Genomic DNA, 21666 nt, shown 5'->3' with positions numbered 1-21666 from the left:
TTTTATTTATTTTTGGGACAGAGAGAGACAGAGCATGAATGGGGGAGGGGCAGACAGAGAGGGAGACACAGAATCGGAAACAGGCTCCAGGCTCCGAGCCATCAGCCCAGAGCCCGACGCGGGGCTCGAACTCACGGACCGCGAGATCGTGACCTGGCTGAAGTCGGACGCTTAACAGACTGCGCCACCCAGGCGCCCCACATTTACCTTTCTTTTGAAATGAGTGCAATAGTTAGGTCATATGGTAACTACCTGGTTAATTTTTTTTTTCATAGTCTCTACACCCAACATGGGACTCGAATTCATGACCCCGACATCAAGAGTTGCATGCTCTTCCAACTGAGCCAGCCAGGTGCCCTTAGTGTTTAATTTTTTGAGGAACAGCTAGACTGGTTTCCAAAGTGGCTGTTTGATTTTATGATTCATCAGCAACGTATGAGCATCTCAATTTCTCCATAGGCTCACCAACACTTGTCATTATCTGTCTTTTTAATTATAGCCACCCCAGCAGTGTGAAGTGGTATCTCGTTGTTTTTATTTGCATGTTCCTGATGGCTGATGATCTGAGAACTTTTTAAAAACTGCATTTGCAATTAGGGTTTTCTGCCCAATTGTCATTGTCATCTGAAATGCCTCTGAAGGATTTGAGGGTGTCCACTTACTTTTCGGTTTTTCCCCAACAGCACAATGATGTCCTCTGCATTATGATTATGATTAACCACGCAGTCATTCAGAGCTTTCTTGGAGGAAAAAAAGGGGAAAAAAAGCCTTGAGCACAAGCTGTCTGCTAGGTCCTGAGGATACAGTAAAAAAAAAAGGGGGGGGGGCAAAACCTTGCCCCTTGTTGAGCTTGGTGCATAAGGGTGTGTCCCTGGATTCAAACCCCTGCTTTGTCACCTCCCAGCTATGTGGCCTTGGACAAGGTGCCTAATCTTGCTCAGCCTCAGTTTCCCAGTCTGTGAAATAAGGTGGCTCTGAGAGTTGCATGTAAAGCACTAGGCACAATGTCTGGCACATTGTGAGGTAGGCATTCGTTATTGTCAAAGGTGAAGCCAGACAAATAAACGTTAACAATAATGGATAGTGAGTTATGACCAGAGAAGTATATAGTGTCATTGGAGCACCTAGTGGGGGCCTCCAACCCAGTTCAGGGTCTAGGAAAGGCTAGGAATGGATGTTTCAATGGAGAGACAACAGATGAGTAGGAGCTGGCTAGAACAAGGGCAGTGTGTGTGTGTGTGTGTGTGTGTGTGTGTGTGTGTGTGTTTGGGGGGGAGGGTTGTTGCTGGCAGGGGGACCAGCCTGTGCAAGGCTTGGAGGCAACATAAGGGAGCCTGACATACTGGAGAGACAAATGTGTTCCAGTGTCTAGAACGGTGCTGTCCAATAGAATGCTCTGCAATGATGGAGACGTTCTGTATCTGTGCGGTCCAATATGGTAACCACTAACCAACCACATGTGGCTACTGAGCATTCGAAACGTGGCTACTCTGACTGCAGAACAGAATGTTTAATTTCATTTTATTATAACTGATTTAAATTCAGAGAGTCAGATGGTGTCTACCGTGCGGGACAGCGCTGGCCTAGAGTGCAACGTGTAAGACACGGTGGAGGTAAAGCAATGGAAAAGAGCATCTAGACTGCCCAGGGTTGCAGGGCATGGAGTTTGCATTTGATTCTAAGTCCCAAGGGAAGCCATCGTTTGGGGTGGCGGGTGGGGTTAAGTGGGGACGGGGGGTGATCTGGGTTTCATTTTCGAAAGATCCTTCCAGTTGCTGCACGGGGAATGGATTATGAGGGTGAGGGGTGGAGTTGGAGTGAAGCAGGGAGACCCGTTTGTAGGTGCCTCCAGTCTCCCGGGGGAGAGATGATAGTGGTTTCGACGGGACAGAGATGGAGACAATTTGGTAGGTTTGGGGCAGGGACTGGGTGTTAGGGAGCTCGGGAGAGGAAGGTGTCCTAGGGCTACTTGGATGGCGACCGTGACTTCAAGCCCCAGTGCGGAATCCGTACCCAGCTGGGGGCAGGGAGTTCTCATCTCTGCGGTGCCTGGAGGCCTCTCTGTCCCCCCCCTGCTGGTAGGTGCTGGAAGCGTCTTTCGCTAAGGGGTGTGGAGCTGACAGGGCCCCCTGCTAGGGGGGCAGGAGGAAAACCCGAGAGAGGTGGGAAAATCCCCTCAGATTCCTAGTTGGTCGGGTGGCGTGCATTCCCAGAGTCATGTGCTGGGCTGGGTCTGTCCTGTCCCTGGGGTCCGTCCACATTAGCTCCGTCTGCCCTGGGACGGGTCAACCAGTTCCCAGCCTGAGAAGGCATGTGGTGGGGAAGGGGAGGAGGCAGAGGTCGGCACAGCGGGGCAAGGACCCCCCACTGCGTGCCAGCTCCCACCTGCGGCAAGGCCCCAGCACCCGAGGGTTGCCTCTGCTTGCCACCACCCCCCCCCTCCCCCCCCCCCCCCCCCCCCCCCCGCCACCTGGGCCATCCCCGGCTAGACACAGTGGGGGTGGGGAGTCGGGGCGTGTCTCCCCGAGAGCAGGGTGTGGCCAGTGGTCCAGCCGGTCACTCGCGGATGGCCAGCCCGTCCTAACCCGGGAGACTTAACCCCACTCTCCACCATGCCTGCAGGCCGGGTGGGCTGAGGGTGCGGAACACCCCGAGACCGCAGCCCCTGGCGGAGCTCAGAGCAGGCTTGGGGAGGTTCTGCGGCTCCCGGCTGTCAACGCCCGCCGCCCTCCCTGCCTCACTTCCTCCCGCAGCCCCCGCCGTCCCGGAGGCACGGGATCCCGGCGGCGGGTCCGCAGCCCCGTCCGCCACGCCCTGGCCTCGGCCCGCGGGGTAAGTCGGTGGGCGATCGGGGCACATTGGGGAGGGGGGGAGGTGCCTGGAGCCTGACAGCGACCGATCGGGGCCGGGAAGCCGGAGTGGGGCGGTGGGGGGAGGCTGCCTGCTTCTCCGGCCCCGAGTGAGGGTCTTCAAGGGGCTCCCGCCTCTACCTGGACTGCCAGACCCCTTCCTCCCTGCCCGGGGCGGGTAAGGACTGCAGGACAGGCGGCAGGGGCCCGACAGGTAGCTGTTGCTGCTGAGGCTTGGGAACGGTGGGCTGGGGGGCAGCCGGGGAGGCAGATCGGGGGTCGGGGGGATGGTGAGGGACATAAGCCAGGCTAAACGGTGTGTGGCTTGGGAAGGACGCCCCAGAGTGGCTGTCCATCTTTCTAGATAGATGGTGGGTCATGTTGAAGCAAAAAACCTAAAACAAACAAGTCTACATGTTGAGTCAGCTAGCCAGGTCCCGGCCTCTCTTGCTTCTGTGGGAAAATGCCCCCCAACCCCAGGTCCCTGAGGGCTGTGGGAGCCTGAAGCTGGACGGGGGCCCAGCTCAAGCCCTGTCACCATCCAGCCTCTCATCTTCTTGCCCTTGTTTCTGCTCCCTGTCCCCTTCTCCCACCCTGCTGTCTCCCCACCCATTGCGGACTCTGTCTTCCTTCTTTCTGCTTCTACCCACTAGGGGGCTCCGGAGCCTTCCCCCTGCCCCCAACTGGGGCCCCACCCCTTGCCATGTGATGGAGGCTGTGGTTTCCATTTTCCCACGAAGAGATGTCAGGGCCCAGAGCCCCACTTAGGGCCCGAGAGGTGGGACTGTCAGAGGGAGTTTGGGCAGCCAGCCAGGGGGCTCCCTCCCCACTCTGTAGCCCCCAGAGACCCTAAAGCACAGAGAGGTGGCATTCAATGCCCTCAGAGATGAGTCAGACTGAAAACACAGATGGGCCCTGAAAGATTCGGAGAACTGAAGAAGGACATCATGGTAGCGTGCTGTGGTTTTAGACCAGGCCCTGCCAACAGCTGACGACCTTGGGGAAGTCACTTCCCCTTTCTGAGCCTTAGTTGTCCTGGTAGCAAAACGAGAGGTCTGAGAGACCAGCAGTTTTCCAACCGCCTCCCCCGGAATGCTCCCGTCCTGTGGCAAGAGGTTCGGTGACCCGCCTCTGGTGCCTACAGCCCGCACTCTTATCTGTTGCGAAGAGTGGCCACTGGGCGAGATGTTATGTAGAGAAATGCTGTGTTTGTGCTGTGACCCCAAACGTTTGTTTCCCCGGACCAGGGGCTGTGGCCTCTCAGATATCAGAGGGAGGGAAAGTCAGGGACAGCCTCAACCCTTCCCGTGGGACTACGTCAGTAGGCAGACCCACTGGGTCCCTGTTCTTCCCCATTCCATCCTCATACCGAAACCTCCCTCCCTCTCCTCACCCTGGCCTTCCTCCCCCTCCCGACGGTCTGACTCGGTGGGTGGGCCTACTTGTACTCAGCTTCTATCTAAACTTTTCTCTCTCTCTCTCTTTTTTTAATGTTTATTCTTTTTTTTTTTTTTTTTTTTTTTTTTTTGAGAGAGAGAGAGAGAGAAAGAGAGCAAGCACGAGTTGGGAAGGGGCAGAGAGAGAGGGAGACAGAGAATCCCAAGCAGGTTCCACACTGTCATCACAGAACCCGACGTGGGGCTCGAACTCACGAACTGTGAGACCATGACCTGAACTGAAATCAAGAGTCGGATGCTTAACTGACTGAGCCACCCAAGAGCCCCCTAAACTTCTCTTTTTGCAGGCCCCAGCCATACCTCTTACCCCAACCCAGGACTGGGAAGAAGGAGGGAAGGAGGAGCCTCTGACAACTCGGTCTCCACTGAGGTTTGAGCCAGACAGAGCAGCCTCCTCCCCTTAGGATGGCCTCGTCCTCCAGCTCTCCCACTTTCAGGCTCCAGACATCAGACGGAGGCCAAGAAGATGGCACTGAGGCGGACAAAGGAAATCTGGGCCTTGGGGACGGGCCGCCCCCCATGGAGTCACCATTCCAGAGCGAAGACCGGAACTGCCCCCCTCAGATCAAAGTGAACCTCAACTACCGCAAAGGAACGGGTGTCAGGTGAGGCAGCAAATGGGGGTGGGGCCCAGGGGAGCACCCTGAGTCAGACTTGATGGCGAGGGGTGGAGGGAGGTCCTCAGTCTGGCTGTGATGGCTCCTGGGCCTGACAGGCATAACCCTGCTCTGCTCTCTGGGGTTGATCCCTCTGGAACCTTCCTCTTTCCTGGCCTTCTGCCTTCTGAGGTCCTGTTCTTCTTCACAGGGACACGCTCTTCCGTCTGGAAGTACTCAACAGACCCTTGCAACCCCTTGTGTGTGCCCTGACCCTTGTGCGTCACAGTCCCTGTGGGGATGCTAGCGTGATCCACACTCCGGTCCAAGTTGAGAGTCAGGGACATCTGGCAGTGTCCTGGGTGCTCCTGGGTTCTGCTCTTCTGCTCGAGGGCTGGACCTGTTGCCCAGGGGACTCTGGGGGGGCTTCTGCTAGGGGTCTGCTTCACTTTGAGCCTCCTGTGATCAGTACCAGTTCAGACAGCGCGAGCCCACTTTTGCCGGGGGTATGACTTCCCAGCTTTTGGGTGCGTGGGGGGCTCGCCTGGCATCCGCCCTCAGCGTGAGGTCTGATGTGCGAGGCTGGAGAGTCCTCGTGGGCGAGGCGGGACTCTGCCAGGAAAGCCCCTTCCTCTCTCCTCGTGTCTGAGACGTGGCACCAGCCTTGGCTCCCAGCCCAGAGCCCCTGTGTCGTTTGCGTCGGAAGGCCTCGGTCAGATTCAGAGCCGGGCAGGGGAGGCTGCGGGTGAGGCTTCTGGGAGCTGAGCAGTCCCCCTGGCAGGCAGAATAGGTCCCTCGATGGCCCTCAGTGCCTCAGTCTGTGCTCTTGTTGGGTTTCCCTGCCCCAAGACTGTGATGCCACCCGGTGACGGGAAGTATTTTGTCCAAATGGCCCCTTCCCCCGGCCAGACTGCCCATAGGGCTCCCCAGTCAGCCACAGAGTCCTCTCGGGCATGTCGCGGCCATGTGGTCTGCTAGGCAGATGATGGTATGTCTGGCCAGGCCAGGCAGACACGCGACTAACTGGTGTGGGGGAGGCAGGGCCTGGCTCTATCAATCACACAGCCACAGCTTAACGCATGACTGAGCCCAACAGTCCCCTGCTCATTAGAGAGTCACTAACCCTTCCTTGGTGAAGCTGGGACCTGAGGGTCCCCAGAGCTTCCAATGGTCTCCCACCTCTTTTTGTCCCTTTATATCCACTGGTGATGGTTCCAGAAGCCCCAGGGGCAGGCTGGCCTCTGTAAATAGCGTCAGGCCCAGGAGGGGAACCCCACACTCCTTCCCCTCCCTCCCCTGTCACCAGAAACTGCTAGATGCTGAGGGGCTACCAGACCTCTTCTGGGGCCTTTCCCAGAAGTGTGGTTTCTCAGTAAAACTCCGGTGAGCATCTGATAGGTTTCAGCGCTAGGCCCCTGTGTCTCTGAGAAACTCCTGTCTGCCCAGCCTAGAATTTTTCTGGGGGTTAGGAGTCAGGGTCTGCAGTTAGTTAGACGACTTCCCCCAGGTGAGCCCCAGTCCTGCGCGTGTGGCTTTGGGCGAGTTACTTTATCTCTTTGTTCGTCTAATGGAGAAAATAGAGATTGCTGATCCCCAGGGCTGAAGTGAGGGTTAAAGGTGCAACCACACCGTCATCAGTCTCGAGATGGTTTCTGAGAGGATCGGGGGGTTCTCTTATTTATTTATTTAACTTTTTTTTTGGTTTATTTATTTATTTTGAGAGAGAGAAAGTGTGTGAGCAGGGGAGGGGCAGAGAGAGAGTGGGGGGGAGAGAGATAAAATAATCCAAGCAAGCTCTGCTGCAGAGCCTGACTCGAACTCACCAACCTGTGAAATCATGACCTGAACCGTGAAATCAAGTGTTGACACTTAACCGACTGAGCCTCCCAGGCGCCCCTAGAGCTGGTTTCTGAGAGGATGAGGCCTTTTCTTGATTCTTTTGTCTAGGCCAGCAGGGCATACAGCCTCTGACAGTCTGTGGGTACCTCCTGTGGTCCCATCCCCACCTGGACTCCCGCTCAAGAGCATGACAGGTTCCTGTGCTGAAATCCTCTCTGGGATAATGAGCCTGTTGTAAGACCATCGAGCCACCTGGCAAATGATAAGCGCCTGATGCGGAAAAAAATCTGGAGTCGTGGGGATGCTGGGGACTAGTGCCCTGGACAGGCCCTCTTCCACCTGCTAGGACTCTGGGCACTTGGGGTCTCCTTGGTCTGCGCTGGGCAGAGGCCCTCAGAAAGGCTCCCAGAGGGCTCTCGGGCCTGCAGGGTGCCCAGTGCTCACAGGATGCCCTGGAAGGACTCCCTGGGATGGGGGGGATTGGGGGTGGGGGGAAGCATGATTCTTCCACAGCATCAGACACAAGTCACATCCCCACAGCCAGCCAGACCCAAAACGCTTTGACCGTGACCGGCTCTTCAGCGTGGTGGCCCGGGGCGTCCCCGAGGATCTGGCTGGGTTAGCAGAGTACCTGTCCCGGACCAGCAAGTACCTCACCGACTCAGAGTACACAGGTAGGCCTGCCCTGTGCTGAGACTCGGCTGACCGGGTGGCCTTGACCGTGGTCAGGAGCCAAGGGGTGACTGTTCTTAGCAGCCCTCCTGCCTAAATGGCTGCAGGGAGGCCCTGCCGACAGAGCTGAGGGCAGCTCATTGAGGTCACGGCTGTGCCTCCCACTCCGTCCCCTCCCCCTGGCTCCTGGCCAACCTCTTCACTTCAGTGGCCAAATGGATACTCACCGGTTCACAGTGCATCTTTTGTCTTTTTTCTTTTCCTTTTTTCTTTCCTTTCCTTTCCTTTTTTCTTTTCTTTTCTTCTTTCTTCTTTTCTTTTCCTTTCATCTTAAAATAACAGTGTCATTATTTTTGCCCCAAATCTTTATGGTTTGGCCTGATTAGAAAATCAGCCCAAATGTCAGAAAAGTAACATTTGTGCATTCTAGAAGATTCTGACCGTAATGAAATGTATAAGGTGAGGTTAAAAACGTTACGACATCCTGGATCCCTGTTCATGATTTGGGATATATCTTTTCAAACCATTTAAATCTATTAGGTATATATTTACATAAGGGGTTGGGCCATATATACCCATTTGTGACAACTTACACTTGAGTGCATAGACTTCTAACTCGGTCACTTTAACAGCTGCAGAGCTTTTCTGTTGTGTACCCTTACCAGGATTTAGTTAACTATTCCTCAGTGGTGGCCATTTAGGTTGGTTGTCGTTTTTGACCTCAACGTACTGGGTGCCAGGCCCTCTGTGTGCCAAGAATTTTGTATGTGATTCCATCTGACCCTTATAACAGCCCTGGAACATTCCCATTTTACAGTCAGGAAAACCGAGGTCAAGAGAGGCCAAGTGACTTGCCTAAGGAGAGAGCCATCAAATGATGGAGCCGTTTAACGAATATTGCTCTGGGTGTTCTGTAGACAACGTTGCGCACAGGACAAATTACGTCCTAGAAACCTATTTTCTAGGGCAGAAATCGTAGCCATACCTGTTGGTAGTTTAACACCTGTTGGTTGGAGCCTTAATACCCTATCGCATGGCTGTGTTTCCACCGGCCGTGTGTGACAATCTTTTTTTATCCTCCCAGGGGGTGCTTTGGAGCTGGTGGGCAGCCCGGCCACTCCAGGTCTGAGCACCCTGGTGCCCCTTCCCCTCCCCTTCTCCCACAGAGGGCTCCACGGGTAAGACGTGCCTGATGAAGGCCGTGTTGAACCTTCGGGATGGGGCCAACGCCTGCATCCTGCCGTTGCTGCAGATTGACCGGGACTCTGGCAATCCCCAGCCCCTGGTCAATGCCCAGTGCACGGATGAGTACTACCGAGGCCACAGCGCCTTGCATATTGCCATCGAGAAGAGGAGCCTACCGTGTGTGAAGCTCTTGGTGGAGAATGGGGCCAATGTGCACGCCCGGGCCTGTGGCCACTTCTTCCAGAAGAAGAGCCAAGGGACTTGCTTCTACTTCGGTGAGGAGCCTTTCTTGGGTAAACTGAGGTGCAGAGGGGACGAGGTCGCACGGTAAATGTGTGGCAGAGCTGACCCTTAAACTCAGATCTGTCTGACCCCCAAGGGCTCGTGCTTCTAGTCACTGGGCTGCCTGCAAAAGCAGTTTGTCTTAGGAGATGTTTTAGCCTTGTCTGGCCAAGGAAGCTCGTCACACATCCGCTCCCAGACCAGGACAGGGGAATGGGCTGGCGGAACCGGTGTGGGGGAAAGTCTAAAGGGGTGTCGATGCCAGGTGGCAGTGGGGCTGGGCTCTGGTGAAGAAAAGAGAAGGAGGCAAGGAGATGGGAACCTTGGTTGGCTGACCTCTGTTCTGAGCCTTTAGATGGTAAAAAGCTTCGGTCACCTCTCCCTGGGGTCAAGAGCTGGACAGAAATGACTTTACCAGGGCTCATAGGAAAAGGCACAGCCGCCCTAAATGGGGCTTGGGACCGGCTTCCCTCTCAGCACAGGCCCGGGTGGACCTGGGGTCCCGAGGCCTGACTCTCTTAAAGGGGGCCCGGCGTTCTGTCCTGGGAATGTGAGGCGTAGTCAGGTAGAAGCTGGGAGGCCTGAGGCTCAAGCTGTCCCTCTTGACCCCCAGGCGAGCTGCCCCTCTCTCTGGCCGCGTGCACCAAGCAGTGGGATGTGGTGACCTACCTCCTGGAGAACCGGCATCAGCCTGCCAGCCTGCAGGCGGCCGACTCACTGGGCAACACTGCCCTGCACGCCTTGGTGATGATCGCAGATAACTCGGCCGAGAACAGTGCGCTGGTGATCCGCATGTACGACGGGCTTCTCCGAGCCGGCGCCCGCCTCTGCCCCACAGTGCAGCTCGAAGACATCCCCAACCTGCAGGGCCTCACGCCCCTGAAGCTGGCCGCCAAGGAGGGCAAAATCGAGGTGAGTGCCTGGCCCCCACCTTTCCAGGAAGCAACAGGACCCCCTTTGATTTTTCTGCAGACAGAGCCTGGAGCAACATTTTAGATCATTGGTCTCTCTGCTTTTTCTTTTTTTTTTTTTTAAGTTTATTTATTTTGAAAGAGAGAGAGAGAGAGAGAGAGAGAGAGAGAGAGAGAGAGAATCTTAAGCAGTCTCCATGCTCAGCATGGAGCCCAACTTGGAGCTGATTCCATGACCTGAGCTGAATTCAAGAGTCAGCTACTCAACCAACTGAGCCACTTAAGCACCGCCCCCCCCCCCCCCCCGTTTTTTTAAAGTAATCTTTACACCCAAGTTGGGGCTTGAACTCACAATCCCGAGATCACGAGTCACATGCTCCACCGACTGAGCCAGCCAGGCACCCCCAAACAAACTGCTTCTTAACCTGTTCGAGTTAGGGATGCTTTCTAGTCTGGTGGAAGCTCTGAGCTCTGACCACAGAAGGGTACACACCTGTGTAGCCGGGAACCTCTGGTCTCGAGGGGCCTCAAGGACCTCTGGGCTGGGGTCCCTCTGCCGTGTAGGGACTCCAAGGAAGAGACCTCAGGGCAGAAGTGGGGAAGGAAGAGCCAGGTTCACTGGCAGGTCTGAACATATGTGAGCGGATGAGAATATTTACAGTGTGGCTGAACATGTGAGGATGTGTGAGAAGAGTTTATACACACAAGGATCTGTGTGTACGGGCTGTGTGCGTGTATCTGTTTTTTTTTTTTTTTTAATTTATTTTTAATTAAAAAAAAATTTTTTTTTTAATATTTTTTTAGCATTTGTTTATTTTTGAGAGATAGAGCAAGATAGAGCACAACCTGGGGAGGGGCAGAGAGAGAGGGGGACAGAGAATCTGAAGCAGGCTCCAGGCTCTGGGCTGTCAGCACAGAGCCCAATGCAGGACTCGAACCCACAGACCGTGAGATCATGACCTGAGCTGAAGTCAGATGCTTAACTGAATGAGTCACCCAAGTGTTCCTAAAAATTTTTTCTTGGTGTTTATTTATTTTTGAGAGAAAGAGAGAGAGACAGAGCATGAGCTGGGGAGGGGCAGAAAGAGAGGGAGACATAAAATCCAAAGCAGGCTCCAGGCTCCAAACTGTCAGCACAGAGCCTGATGCCCGGCTTGAACCCACAAACCGCAAGACTATGACCTAAGCCGTAGTCAGCCACTTAACTGACTGAGCCACTCAGGCTCCCCTAAGTTTATTTATTTTGAGAGAGAGAGTGCACAAGCGGAGTAGGGACAGAGAGAGAGGGGAGAGAGAGAATCCCAAGCAGGCTATACACTGTCAATGCAGAGCCCAATGCAGGGCTCGAACTCACGAACCATGAGATCATGACCTGAGCTGCAACCAAGAGCCGGAAGTTTACCTGACTGAGCCACTCAGGCACCCCTGCGGGTGTCTGCTTGTAGCTTTGTAGATGGTGGGCAGGTCTGCAGGGTACCAACTAGCTCCCAGCCTCCTGGTCAGTGCTGGGAGGTGGCCACGCAGGCCAAGATCACGTGCCTCACCCTGCAGATTTTCAGACACATCCTGCAGCGGGAGTTCTCAGGGCCGTGCCAGCCACTTTCCCGGAAGTTTACCGAGTGGTGCTATGGGCCTGTCCGGGTGTCGCTGTATGACCTGGCCTCTGTGGACAGCTGGGAGGAGAACTCAGTGCTGGAGATCATCGCCTTTCATTGCAGAAGCCCGGTGAGCCCACTGGGGCCCGGGGAGGGGTGCAAAGGGGGCCTGGCAGAGCTCCATACTTCAGGGCTGCCTCCTGGACGTGCCCTGTGACTGTGCCGGTGGGGATGTGGCTGCATGCCCCGACCCCAGCCTCTGGGCCCATGCTCATTCCACACACCGGTCCCACGCCCAGGGGGCGCACGCGGGGGTCCCGGTGGCCACCTGCTCTGGACTGGAGGATGAGGCGCTCCGCCAGCCCATAGCCATGAGGGTGGGGCAGAGGCCGGTGGGGCGGGGTCATTTGGGGCTCCGCCCCCATTTCCCTCAGCCCTCGCGTTGAGCCTGACATGAGCGGACCCCTGTATGTACCAGCTCTCACACTCCCACCCCAGCACCGACACCGGATGGTGGTTTTGGAGCCGCTGAACAAACTGCTACAGGCGAAATGGGATCTGCTAATCCCCAGATTCTTCTTCAACTTCCTGTGTTACTTGATGTACATGTTCCTCTTCACTGCTGTTGCCTACCACCAGCCCGCCCTGGAGAAGGTACAGCAGGTGGGGGGGGGGGGGGGGGAGGGGACGGGGCGCATGCTGGGGGAGGGAGGCCTCCTGGGACCAGCCTTGGAAGAAGATAGGGCAGGGATTGCCAACCCCCACCTGCACCTGATAACACCGTGACGCACCCGAGCTCCCGCGCAGCTCGTGGGTACCGAAGCCAGCACCGCAGAGATGATAACCACGCTGCTAATACGGGCTGGGTGCTCACCATAGGTGACAAAGTATTTCCGGGGAGTGACATGTGTTAGCTTATTTAATTAATGCTTAGAGCAGCCCTCTGAGAACGATGAACTGTTAGCATCCCCGGTTTCCAGTTGACGGGAGGGACGCACAGAGAGGTTAAGTGACTTATCCAGGCTCACACAGGCTGTCAGTGGGGGAGATGGGATCTGAACCCACCGTCATAACCACTATACAGCGTGCCTCTACAACAGGCTAGAATCTGGGGCGGGGGGGGCCTGCCCGGGAGCCCACGTTCCCTGTGCTGCTCTGCGTGGCCTCTCCAACAGCTCATGCTCAGAATGGGCCCTCAGCGAGGAGCGTCACTGTTGGGAGGGGACTCGGGTCCCAGGCCCTACCAGAGTGTCTCTTTCGCAGGCCTTCCTCTCCCTGAAAGTGACTGGAGGCTCCATGCTGCTGCTGGGCCACATCCTGATCCTGCTTGGGGGGGTCTACCTCCTCGTGGGCCAGGTGAGGGCTCCTCCCATCCCCCCTCCGCACCCCATGACCCCAGCACTCCGTGTGGCTCCCAGAAACAAACTAGAATTCCCCTAGGAGGAGCCTCAGACTGAGTTAACCACAATCCCTTCATTTCCGGGGAACTGAATTCTATACCCAGTCCCACCACTACCAGCCTCGGGGCAGCTGAGGGCCTTGGGTTCTGGGGCCAGTATCTCCCTGCTGTGCTTTCTGGGGGTTCTGAGGGGCAGCAAATGACTCCCATGATTCCTCGCCACGCCGGCTCTGCTCCCTGGAAAGTGGAGCTGGCAGCCTCCCACCCCCAGGTCCCTCGGCTGGGACATTCCTCCTGGGGGTGGGGGGGGGGGGGAGCACAGACAGGCTGGAGCAGGTGCGCTCAGCCCGACTCCCCCGGTGGCTCCTTTTCAGGTGAAAGGGGCAGGAGACAGGCTGGACACTGTGCTATGGAGCCTGTCTCAGAGTGGGTGGGACTTTGGTACCAGATCCAGGTTGGCTGGAGTACAGGAGGGTCCCCGTGAGGCCAGGGTGAGGAGAGGCAAAGGAGCTCTTCCCCTAGGCCTGAGTAGTGAGTGAGTTCTTCGCCTGGGTCCACAGGGAGCGAGGAGGCGCCTGGCATTGTCCGGGTGTCCGTGGGTGGCCGCACTTTTTGGAAACAGGCTTCACAGCTTTCTCAGCTAGCATGAGCCCCCGTCCCCACCCCACAAAAGTCCAAGATGCTGTTTGAGCCTGTGAGGTGGTCCCGGCCGGACTTCCACCAAGCCAGGCCGGCAGGCAGGGGACGCAGTGGGGAGCCCAGCAGGGCTGCTCTGTGGCCTAGACAGCAAATTTCCGCCCCACCCCCTGCTCCTCTCCTTCCCCCCTCCTCCCCCCCCCCCCACCTCCTGCCCCCACAGCTGTGGTACTTCTGGAGACGCCGTCTGTTCATCTGGATCTCGTTCCTGGACAGCTACTTTGAAATCCTCTTGTACGTGGGGCCTCACTCCCTTCCCCTGTCTCAGCCCCGGGGAGCGGCTGGTGTGGCAGCAGGCGCCAGGCCGGCTGGAGAGGCGAGGACAGGAGCCGGGGAGCGCCAGGGGCCTGGACCAAAGTGCAGGCTGTCTGGCCTGGGGCTCCTTGTGCTCGCGATAGTTACGTGCCCTGAGTGCTACGTGCCAGCGGAGCCTGAACTCTTTACATGTTGTGGCTCACTGAATCTGCACAAATGCCCCATGAGTCACGTGCTGTTCCTAGTACCCCCGTTTTACAGGGGAGGGACCTGAGGCCCACAGGGATTAAATGACCCCTGATTGGGTCCAGTCCCAGGCAGATGGAGGACTTCTCATCCATCTAGATGGACGGATGGTGGGAGAGGCAGGGGTGGTCGGTGCCGGCCAGTGGGGGCAGGTGGGGGCGGAGGGAGCTCGCCAGGTGGCCTGCAAGCTGACCCGAACTCTGTTCCCACGCAGCCTGATTCAGGCCCTGCTCACGGTGGTGTCCCAGGTGCTGCGTTTCCTGGCCGTCGAGTGGTACCTGCCCCTGCTGGTGTCCTCGCTGGTGCTGGGCTGGCTGAACCTGCTTTACTACACACGTGGCTTGCAACACACGGGCATCTACAGTGTCATGATCCAGAAGGTGAGAGACGGGGCGCGGTGACCAGGCAAAGCTGGACACCGTGCCAACAGGACCCTCTTGGCCTCAGCAGGCAGGCGCCCTCCTCCTGGGCGGAGGAGAACACGAGCATGTCTGCCTGTGCATCACAAACCCAAGCTCAGGCACGAGCACGAGTACCAGCGTGCACACACCTGCCCTCAGCGGTCCGCGCTCTGCGTGGGTTTGAGCAAACACAAGCATATCTGTGTGTTTGCTAGTGCATCCTTGCACACCGAAGGAGCAGAGACGATGCACATAAGCTCATCTATGTGCCTGTGTCCTGGGACACCTGGGCATATGGATGTGTCTGCGTTCATTTATTTATTCAACAAAAGTTGAGGTGTGGGCCAGGTCCTGTTCTAAGTGTTGGAATATGCTCCTTTGTTTGCTAACAAAACAGACAAGTCCTCAACTCTCCTGCATCTGACATTCTGGTAGGGGAAATGGAAACACGAAGAGAAATAGATGAGAACGTTACAGGTTGCTGAATGCTATGGAGGAAATACATAGGCCGATGCCTTGGGGAATGACTGGGGCAGCAGGTGCTTTAGATGGGATGGTCTGGGAGACCTCTCTGAAGAGGTGATGGATGAGACCAGAAAAATGATTTAGCCAGCGCAGACTCAGAGAAGAAGCGTCGGAGGCAAAGGCCAGGAGCCAGAACAAGCTTGGAGCACTTGGGACAGAGCAAGGAGGCTGGGGAGAGTGAGCGGAGGGAGGAAGTTGGGGATTCGTTGTCCATGGGGAGGGGTCTGGAAGCCCCAGAGGTTTAAAAAAATGTTTTTAATTGTGGCAAAACATACATTACAAAATGTACTATCTTAATAATTTATTTTTATTTTTGAGAGTGCACATGCATGAGCACAAGTGGGGGAGGGGCAGAGAAGAGGGAGAGAGAGAATCTCAAGCGGTTCCCACACTCAGCCCGGACCCCGATGCTGGGCTCGACCTCACCAACCACGAGATCATGACTTGAGCCAAAACCAAGAGTCGGAGGCTTAAGCGACTGAGCCACCCAGCCTCCCCCATCTTAATCATTTTTAAGTGTACTGTTTAGTGATATTAAATACCCTCATAATATTATCCTACCTTTAGGGGACAGGATTAAGTATCATCCATCTACAGAACTTTTTCATCTTCCCCAACTGAAACTCTGTCCCCCTATTCGACATGAACTCCCCACTCCCCTCCCTGAGCCCCTAGCAACATCATTCTTTTTTTCTTTTTTTTTAATGCTTATTCATTTTTTGACAGAGAGAGAGAGAGAGTCAGAGCATGATTGGGGGAGGGGCAGAGAGAGAAGGAGACAGAATCCAAAGCAGGCTCCAGGCTCCAAGCTGTCAGCACAGAGCCCAGCGTGGGGCTCGAACCCATGAACTGTGAGATCACGACCTGAGACAAAGTCGGATGCTTAACCAACTGAGCCACCCAGGCGCCCCAACACCATTCTTCCTTCTGTCCCTATGAATTTGACTCCTTTAGGTAGCTCATAGAAGTGGGATCCTACGGTTTGTGTCCTCTTAGGACTGGCTAGGCTCAGTCAGCACAGTGTCCTCCTGGTTCATCCATGTTGTAGCGCATCTCAGAATCTCATTCCTTTTTAAGACGGAGTAACATTTCACCGTGTGTATATACCCCATTTTGTTTATCCCTTTACGCATCAATGGATGCTTGCGTTGGGTATTGTGAGTAACGCTGCTGTGAACAGGGGTGTGCAAGTACCTGTTTGGGTCTCTGCTTTCAGTTCTTTTGGGTCTATTGCCCAGACGTGGAATTTCTGGATCATAGGGTAATTCTGTGCTTCATGTTTTCACCCTGGATGGTTGTAAGCAAGAAAGTGATGTTAAAAGGCCGGTCTGTTCAGTGTGGGATGCACAGATTTGTGTGTGTGTGTGTGTGTGTGTGTGTGTGTGTGTGTGCGTGGTGTGTGCAAGGGAACCCATGCTCAGGGCGGAGGCAGGGGTTGTAGGTCATGCCCGATGGGCCGGCCACCCACTCTGGCTCCTGGGTGTGTGTGTTCTAGGTCATCCTGCGGGACCTACTCCGCTTCCTGCTGGTCTACTTAGTCTTCCTTTTCGGCTTCGCTGTAGGTAAGGACTCCCCCCTCTGGCCCCTGCCTCTCCCTTGCCCACTCTGTACACCCTCGAGGCTGCCCCCTGGTCTCCCCAGGCTGAGGATCCCCCTTTCTCCCTCCTGCAGCCCTGGTGAGCTTGAGCCGGGAAGCCCTGGACTCCGGGGTCCCCACGGGCCCCAATGTCACGGAGGCAGCACAGCCTGGGGTGGGACGGGAGGACGAGGGGGGCAGCTCGTCCCCATACGGTGGCATCCTGGACGCCTCCTTGGAGCTCTTCAAGTTCACCATCGGCATGGGGGAGCTGGCCTTCCAAGACCAGCTGCATTTCCGCGGCGTCGTGCTGTTGCTGCTGCTGGCATACGTGCTGCTCACCTACATCCTGCTGCTCAACATGCTCATCGCCCTCATGAGCGAGACCGTCAACAGTGTCGCCACCGACAGCTGGAGCATCTGGAAGCTGCAGGTACTGCGGGGCGACGGTGGGGGGGGGGGCTCCCCTCCCTTCCCCCAAGTTCTGGGCCCGGTGAGGAGTGTGCAGGACCCAGCTGAGCTGGGCCCCCTGATCCATTCCTTCTTTCCTAGGGCTGTTGTGGGGCTCGAATGGGCTCATAGATACTACTAAAGCGTAGTAGGTGCTGAAAGCGTTAACGGTTATCATTGTCAAGTATCTCTTGAGTGTCTACCATGAGCTAAGCTTAGTTCTCAGTTTTTCGGGGCGAAACACACAGCAGAGAACCAGATCGCGTCCTTGCCCTCAGGCAGTTCCCGTCCTGTGTTTATCAAATAGTCAATGGGTTGCTTTAGTGGGTGAGGCAGGCGGGACGGGCAATCCTGGGACTGGGGAGCAGAGGGCCCTGTAGCTGGGGGCTGATACGACATCTGCCTTCCATGGAAGAAGCAATAGCTACTTCTTTTTTTTTTTTTTAATTTTTTTTTTCAACGTTTTTTATTTATTTTTGGGACAGAGAGAGACAGAGCATGAACGGGGGAGGGTCAGAGAGAGAGGGAGACACAGAATCGGAAACAGGCTCCAGGCTCCGAGCCATCAGCCCAGAGCCTGACGCGGGGCTCGAACTCACGGACCGCGAGATCGTGACCTGGCTGAAGTCGGACGCTTAACCGACTGCGCCACCCAGGCGCCCCAGCAATAGCTACTTCTTGACTGGAGGGTTGAGGGTGGGCAGTTGGTGCTCAGAAAGCCTCGCCCCGAAGGCTGGACTCCCACCGATTCACTGCTGACCTTGGGCAAGCCCCCTATCTTCCCCGAGCCGTGCCCTCATGGGCAAAGTTCTGTGCCCCACCTAATTCGCTTGTGTGCCGGCGGGCAGGCACACGTGTGGGTAGAGCAAATCAAATTCTGCACCTGCTGGTGTGGAATTCTGGAATCGGTGACGACGCAAGTTAACCGTTGGGCACTCACCACGTGCTGACTTCCCAACACCCGTCCACCTGCAAGCGGGGAAACTGAGACTCAGAGGGGTTGGGGGCCTAACATCACACAGGTAATCAGACATGGGAGCTGGATTCAAACCCACATGCTTAGCAGACTTTGGGTTCTACAAAGTGCTGTGGAGTACCCTCCTGGCTACCGTCTGATGTGTCCTTTGTCCCCAGAAAGCCATCTCTGTCCTGGAGATGGAGAATGGCTACTGGTGGTGCAGAAGGAAGAAGCGGCGGGCAGGCGTGAAGCTGGCCGTTGGCACCAGGCCAGATGGCAGCCCTGATGAGCGCTGGTGCTTCCGGTGAGTGAGGGAGGCAGGGGAGGGTGGCCTGGGGGCCTTGCTGACCCAGTGATCCCTGGAGACTGCACAACCACGGGTCGGCCTGACTCTCGTAAAAGCCAGGGGACAGCCACCAGGAGTCAGGTCTGGTGGGAAAGGCAGGGCCCAGGAGCACCAGGGGACTCCGCCCCGGGCAGGCGAGGTCAGGGATGCCGGTCTGCCATCCTCCTGTCCCTTCCCTGGTGGTCCCTGACCTGCTCCTTCCGGCCTGAAATGGGGGAACACTCAGGAGGCCAAGAAGCCAGAGGGACCCTCGGGTTCCAGCACACTAGCCTTGCCCGGGCTGGTCTGCTCTGCCCTCCTAACTCCCCCAGCCCGACCACAGAGGCTACGACCCTTCCACAGAAAACAAAGTCTCCCGTGGGAGAGGGGAGGGTCTTGGGCACGCGGAGCGGCCACAAAAGGGCTCCAGAACCCAGGAACACAAAGACACACAGGATCTAAACTCTTCTCTGGGAATTCAGGGCAACCCAGGTGACTGTGAATGGCCTGAAGGGACAGATGCCCGTTTCTGCCAACGCAGACACGTGGCCCAGGGGGCAGCGGGGTGGTGGCCACCCAGACGGGGCCCGGGTGGGATGACGGGTGGCCCAGTGTCCAGCGAGAAGGGCGGAGAAACCCCATTCTCCTGACCGTCCCTGTGTCTACCTGGGCCCCGCTGCCGGGGCACAGCAAGCTGCACAGGTGGCCTCCCAGAGCCTCAGGGCTGCTCTGTTGTCCTCAGGGTGGAGGAAGTGAACTGGGCCGCGTGGGAACAGACGCTGCCAACGGTGTGTGAGGAGCCAGCAGGGCCTGGCGTCCCTGGTGAGTAGCCATGGACCAGAGCCCCTGCTCTGGAGAGAGAGGTGTGTGTGTGTGTGTGTGTGTGTGTGTGTGTGTGTGCGCGCGCGCGCGTGTCTCTGTCTGCTCAGCCACACAGCCACGGACAGTCTGGGGCAGGACCGCCTCCATGGCCACTTCCCAGCCCCCCTTAAAACCCTTCCCTCCTTTTCTCTCCAGCCCCACCTCCTCACCGGCCTGTTTTCAGGGGGTCAGCCAGGAGACACTCTGAGGACGTTTGCCTGCCCTCACCTCCCCGTGCCCTCCTCTTGGCCGGGTCCACTCAGCTGCACCCTTCCAGGCCTGGGCTGCGCCTGGGGACCCAGTGGGGGAACGAGTTAGAGAGCCCCCCCCCCCCACCTATCCCACAGCTCAGGGGGCATCTCTCTGAGCCCCCACTGGCTCTGCCCCGTCTACAGGGCCAGCCTTGCTGATCCCCGGCTTTGCCCCCCTACCCAAGCCCCCGGCCCCCACCCCTCTGAGGAGAAGCCACTTCCTAGGCCTTTCCCCCCAGTCACGGCCTGCGTCCTGCCCATTCAAGTGTGTGGAGGCCCCTCCTGCCTCCACCCTGCTGCCTGCCACCAAGACTGGCCTTGGCTCCTTCCTCTCACCTGGAGACCCGTTTCGAAGATTAGCTGTCTCCACAGCATGCCCTTTCTGGAATCTTCAGTAGCTCCCACTTGGGTCTGCGGTTGGCTCTCCTCTTTCTCGTTCTCTTTCCAGCAGACTCCACTTGTCTCCCCACAACAGCGCCTGCGTCACCTCTGACCCCTGGGTAGGGACACTCCTCCAGCCTCTGGTTTCCCAGGCTCCTGGGGCCCTGACCGTGGCCCTCACAAACCGATAGATTTCCTGCTTGCCCTCTTTGCGTGCCTCCCTTCCTCTGAGTCCTGCCACCCTATCACCTCGAGGCCGACACTCTGAAAGTCACCTTGCCCTTCATCTTGCCCCAAGCATCCCATACCCACTGCCTGCTGGGACTTCCAACTGGACATCCCCAACAGGGACGGCCTTGGGTTGGCCCTTCTGGGTAATGCGTGTGCCAGCCCTCCCTCTCCTCACCTGGGCAGGAGGCCTGGACGCCTGCTCGGTGTCCCTCTCAGCCTGGTGCTGAGTATTATCAGGACCTCTCAGGCAGCCACTCACTCCTCTGCCCCCAGCCCTCGTGTCTCCAGCTTCTGCACCACTGCAAGGCTCCGTCTACACCCTCTCCTTCAGGCAAGTCTTTCTGCTCCAGGCTTAGCCCCCAGTGCAGTCAAAAACTACACAAGGCCCGCCCTGTACGCCTCCCACTGTCTGGAAGGCCTCACCCCCCAGGGGGAAGACACATCGCTGAAGTCCAGCCCGTTTCCCACACCTCTGTCCCTCCATGTGCCAGCCAGTCCCCCCACACTGCCCCCTGTTCTCTCTGTCCAAGTGTCATTCCTGCCCCTTACGGGTGTCCAAATCTGCCTTGCTTACAGGCTGCGTCTCTCTTCTCTCCCCTGAGCTCCCTGGACACCTACTTCTCACTTCCCTCCGGTTCTTCTTCCCGCCAGGTGTTCCAGATTCTAACAAAAAGGGCTGTCACCTCCAGGGACTTTAAGCTCCTGGGAGGAAGTCCCTGACAGGCACAAAGCAGGGGTTCAGGAAATGCCCGCAGGAGGGGGTACATTGGGAGAAGGGTTGCTGGCGACTTTGGGATCACCTGCTGCACACAGAGCGTGTGGATGTGGTTTCATGGCTGTGGCCTCCTCCTGCTTCCCTGGTGCCTGCCTCCTGGGGACACAGCCCCAGGCCCAAGCCACAGGGCTCTTCATCCTTTTACAGGCACCGTGAAGAAGCCTGTCCTGGCCGTCCAAGCGGAGGAGGACACCGCCTCAGAGGATGACCACCTGCCCCTCCAGCTCCTGGAGTCCTGCTGATGTCCTGCCCAGATGCAGGACAGAGCCAGGGAATCTCTCCAGCCCTACCTGCTGGCTCTGGGGCTCCAGGGAACTTCGCTGGCAAATATAAATAAATATTTTCTCATGACTAACTCTCCTGGAAGCATTATTTAAGCAGAGTTAATGGGCCCTCGGGCTGACTGACATCTGCATGTCTCTGTGAGCGTTTCTCTGTCTAGGACTGGGTTACTGTTGCCCTCAACCCAGGCACAGGAGACCCTCACCTGCTGGCCCCCAGCCTTGGGGCTCTCTTTTCCTGAGTGCCGTATCTGCTGTTGTGACAGATGTGTGGTGGGGGATGCCGGCAACACAGCCACCTTTTGTCCTTTCCCATAGCTTCCAGCCACATCCAAGATCTCTCTCAAAGCCTTTGAGCTCCTTGGTTTCCTTCAGGCTCTGGATTATTGGTTTCCCTCCCTGCTGGGCTACCTGCTCAGTTCCTACCCCTCCAAGCTGTTCTGCAAGGCCGCCAGAGGGGACTTCCTAAGAGGGAAGAGAAACATGTTACCCATGTGCTCTGAAGGCTTAAAAGCCTCCCCCAGTGTCCACGGGACACCCTAGCTGGCATCCTCAGTCCTCCAGGGTTTTGCCCAAATATTTCCAGACACCTCTTCCCCTATACTCCTGCTGTCCTCCATGTTGTCCTTAGCACTTTTACTGTATTCTTCAGGTAGACTGATGGACCTG

The 21666-nt window shown here is 56.8% G+C and overlaps 1 protein-coding gene across 3 annotated transcripts; it reads left to right on the top strand.

The window, feature by feature from the left end:
- The first annotated feature begins 2136 nt into the window (after positions 1–2136).
- On the top strand, positions 2137–21071 carry TRPV2 (transient receptor potential cation channel subfamily V member 2). Of its 3 annotated transcripts, XM_078437684.2 has the most exons (16): positions 2137–2162; positions 2754–2832; positions 4594–4911; positions 7282–7415; positions 8580–8873; positions 9494–9792; positions 11343–11516; positions 11885–12040; positions 12650–12742; positions 13645–13715; positions 14197–14362; positions 16404–16470; positions 16580–16917; positions 18069–18196; positions 18960–19039; positions 20864–21071. In XM_078437684.2, the coding sequence occupies exons 3-16, from the start codon at positions 4712–4714 to the stop codon at positions 20956–20958; spliced, it is 2295 nt and encodes a 764-aa protein (XP_078293810.1). In that variant the 5' UTR covers positions 2137–2162; positions 2754–2832; positions 4594–4711; the 3' UTR covers positions 20959–21071. The 3 variants fall into 3 exon arrangements, 2 of the variants coding, with proteins under 2 accessions (XP_078293810.1, XP_078293809.1); XM_078437683.2 differs by lacking the exon at positions 2137–2162 and having other exon boundaries at positions 2520–2832; XR_013552082.2 differs by lacking the exons at positions 2137–2162; positions 13645–13715 and having other exon boundaries at positions 2517–2832; positions 20864–20895.
- Positions 21072–21666: the final 595 nt, after the last annotated feature.

This window comes from Panthera onca, chromosome E1, assembly GCF_046562875.1.
Source record: "Panthera onca isolate mPanOnc1 chromosome E1, mPanOnc1 haplotype 2, whole genome shotgun sequence".
NCBI lineage: Eukaryota > Metazoa > Chordata > Mammalia > Carnivora > Felidae > Panthera > Panthera onca.
Note: the sequence above shows the minus strand (reverse complement) of the source record. Positions and strands in the feature narration are given on the sequence as shown.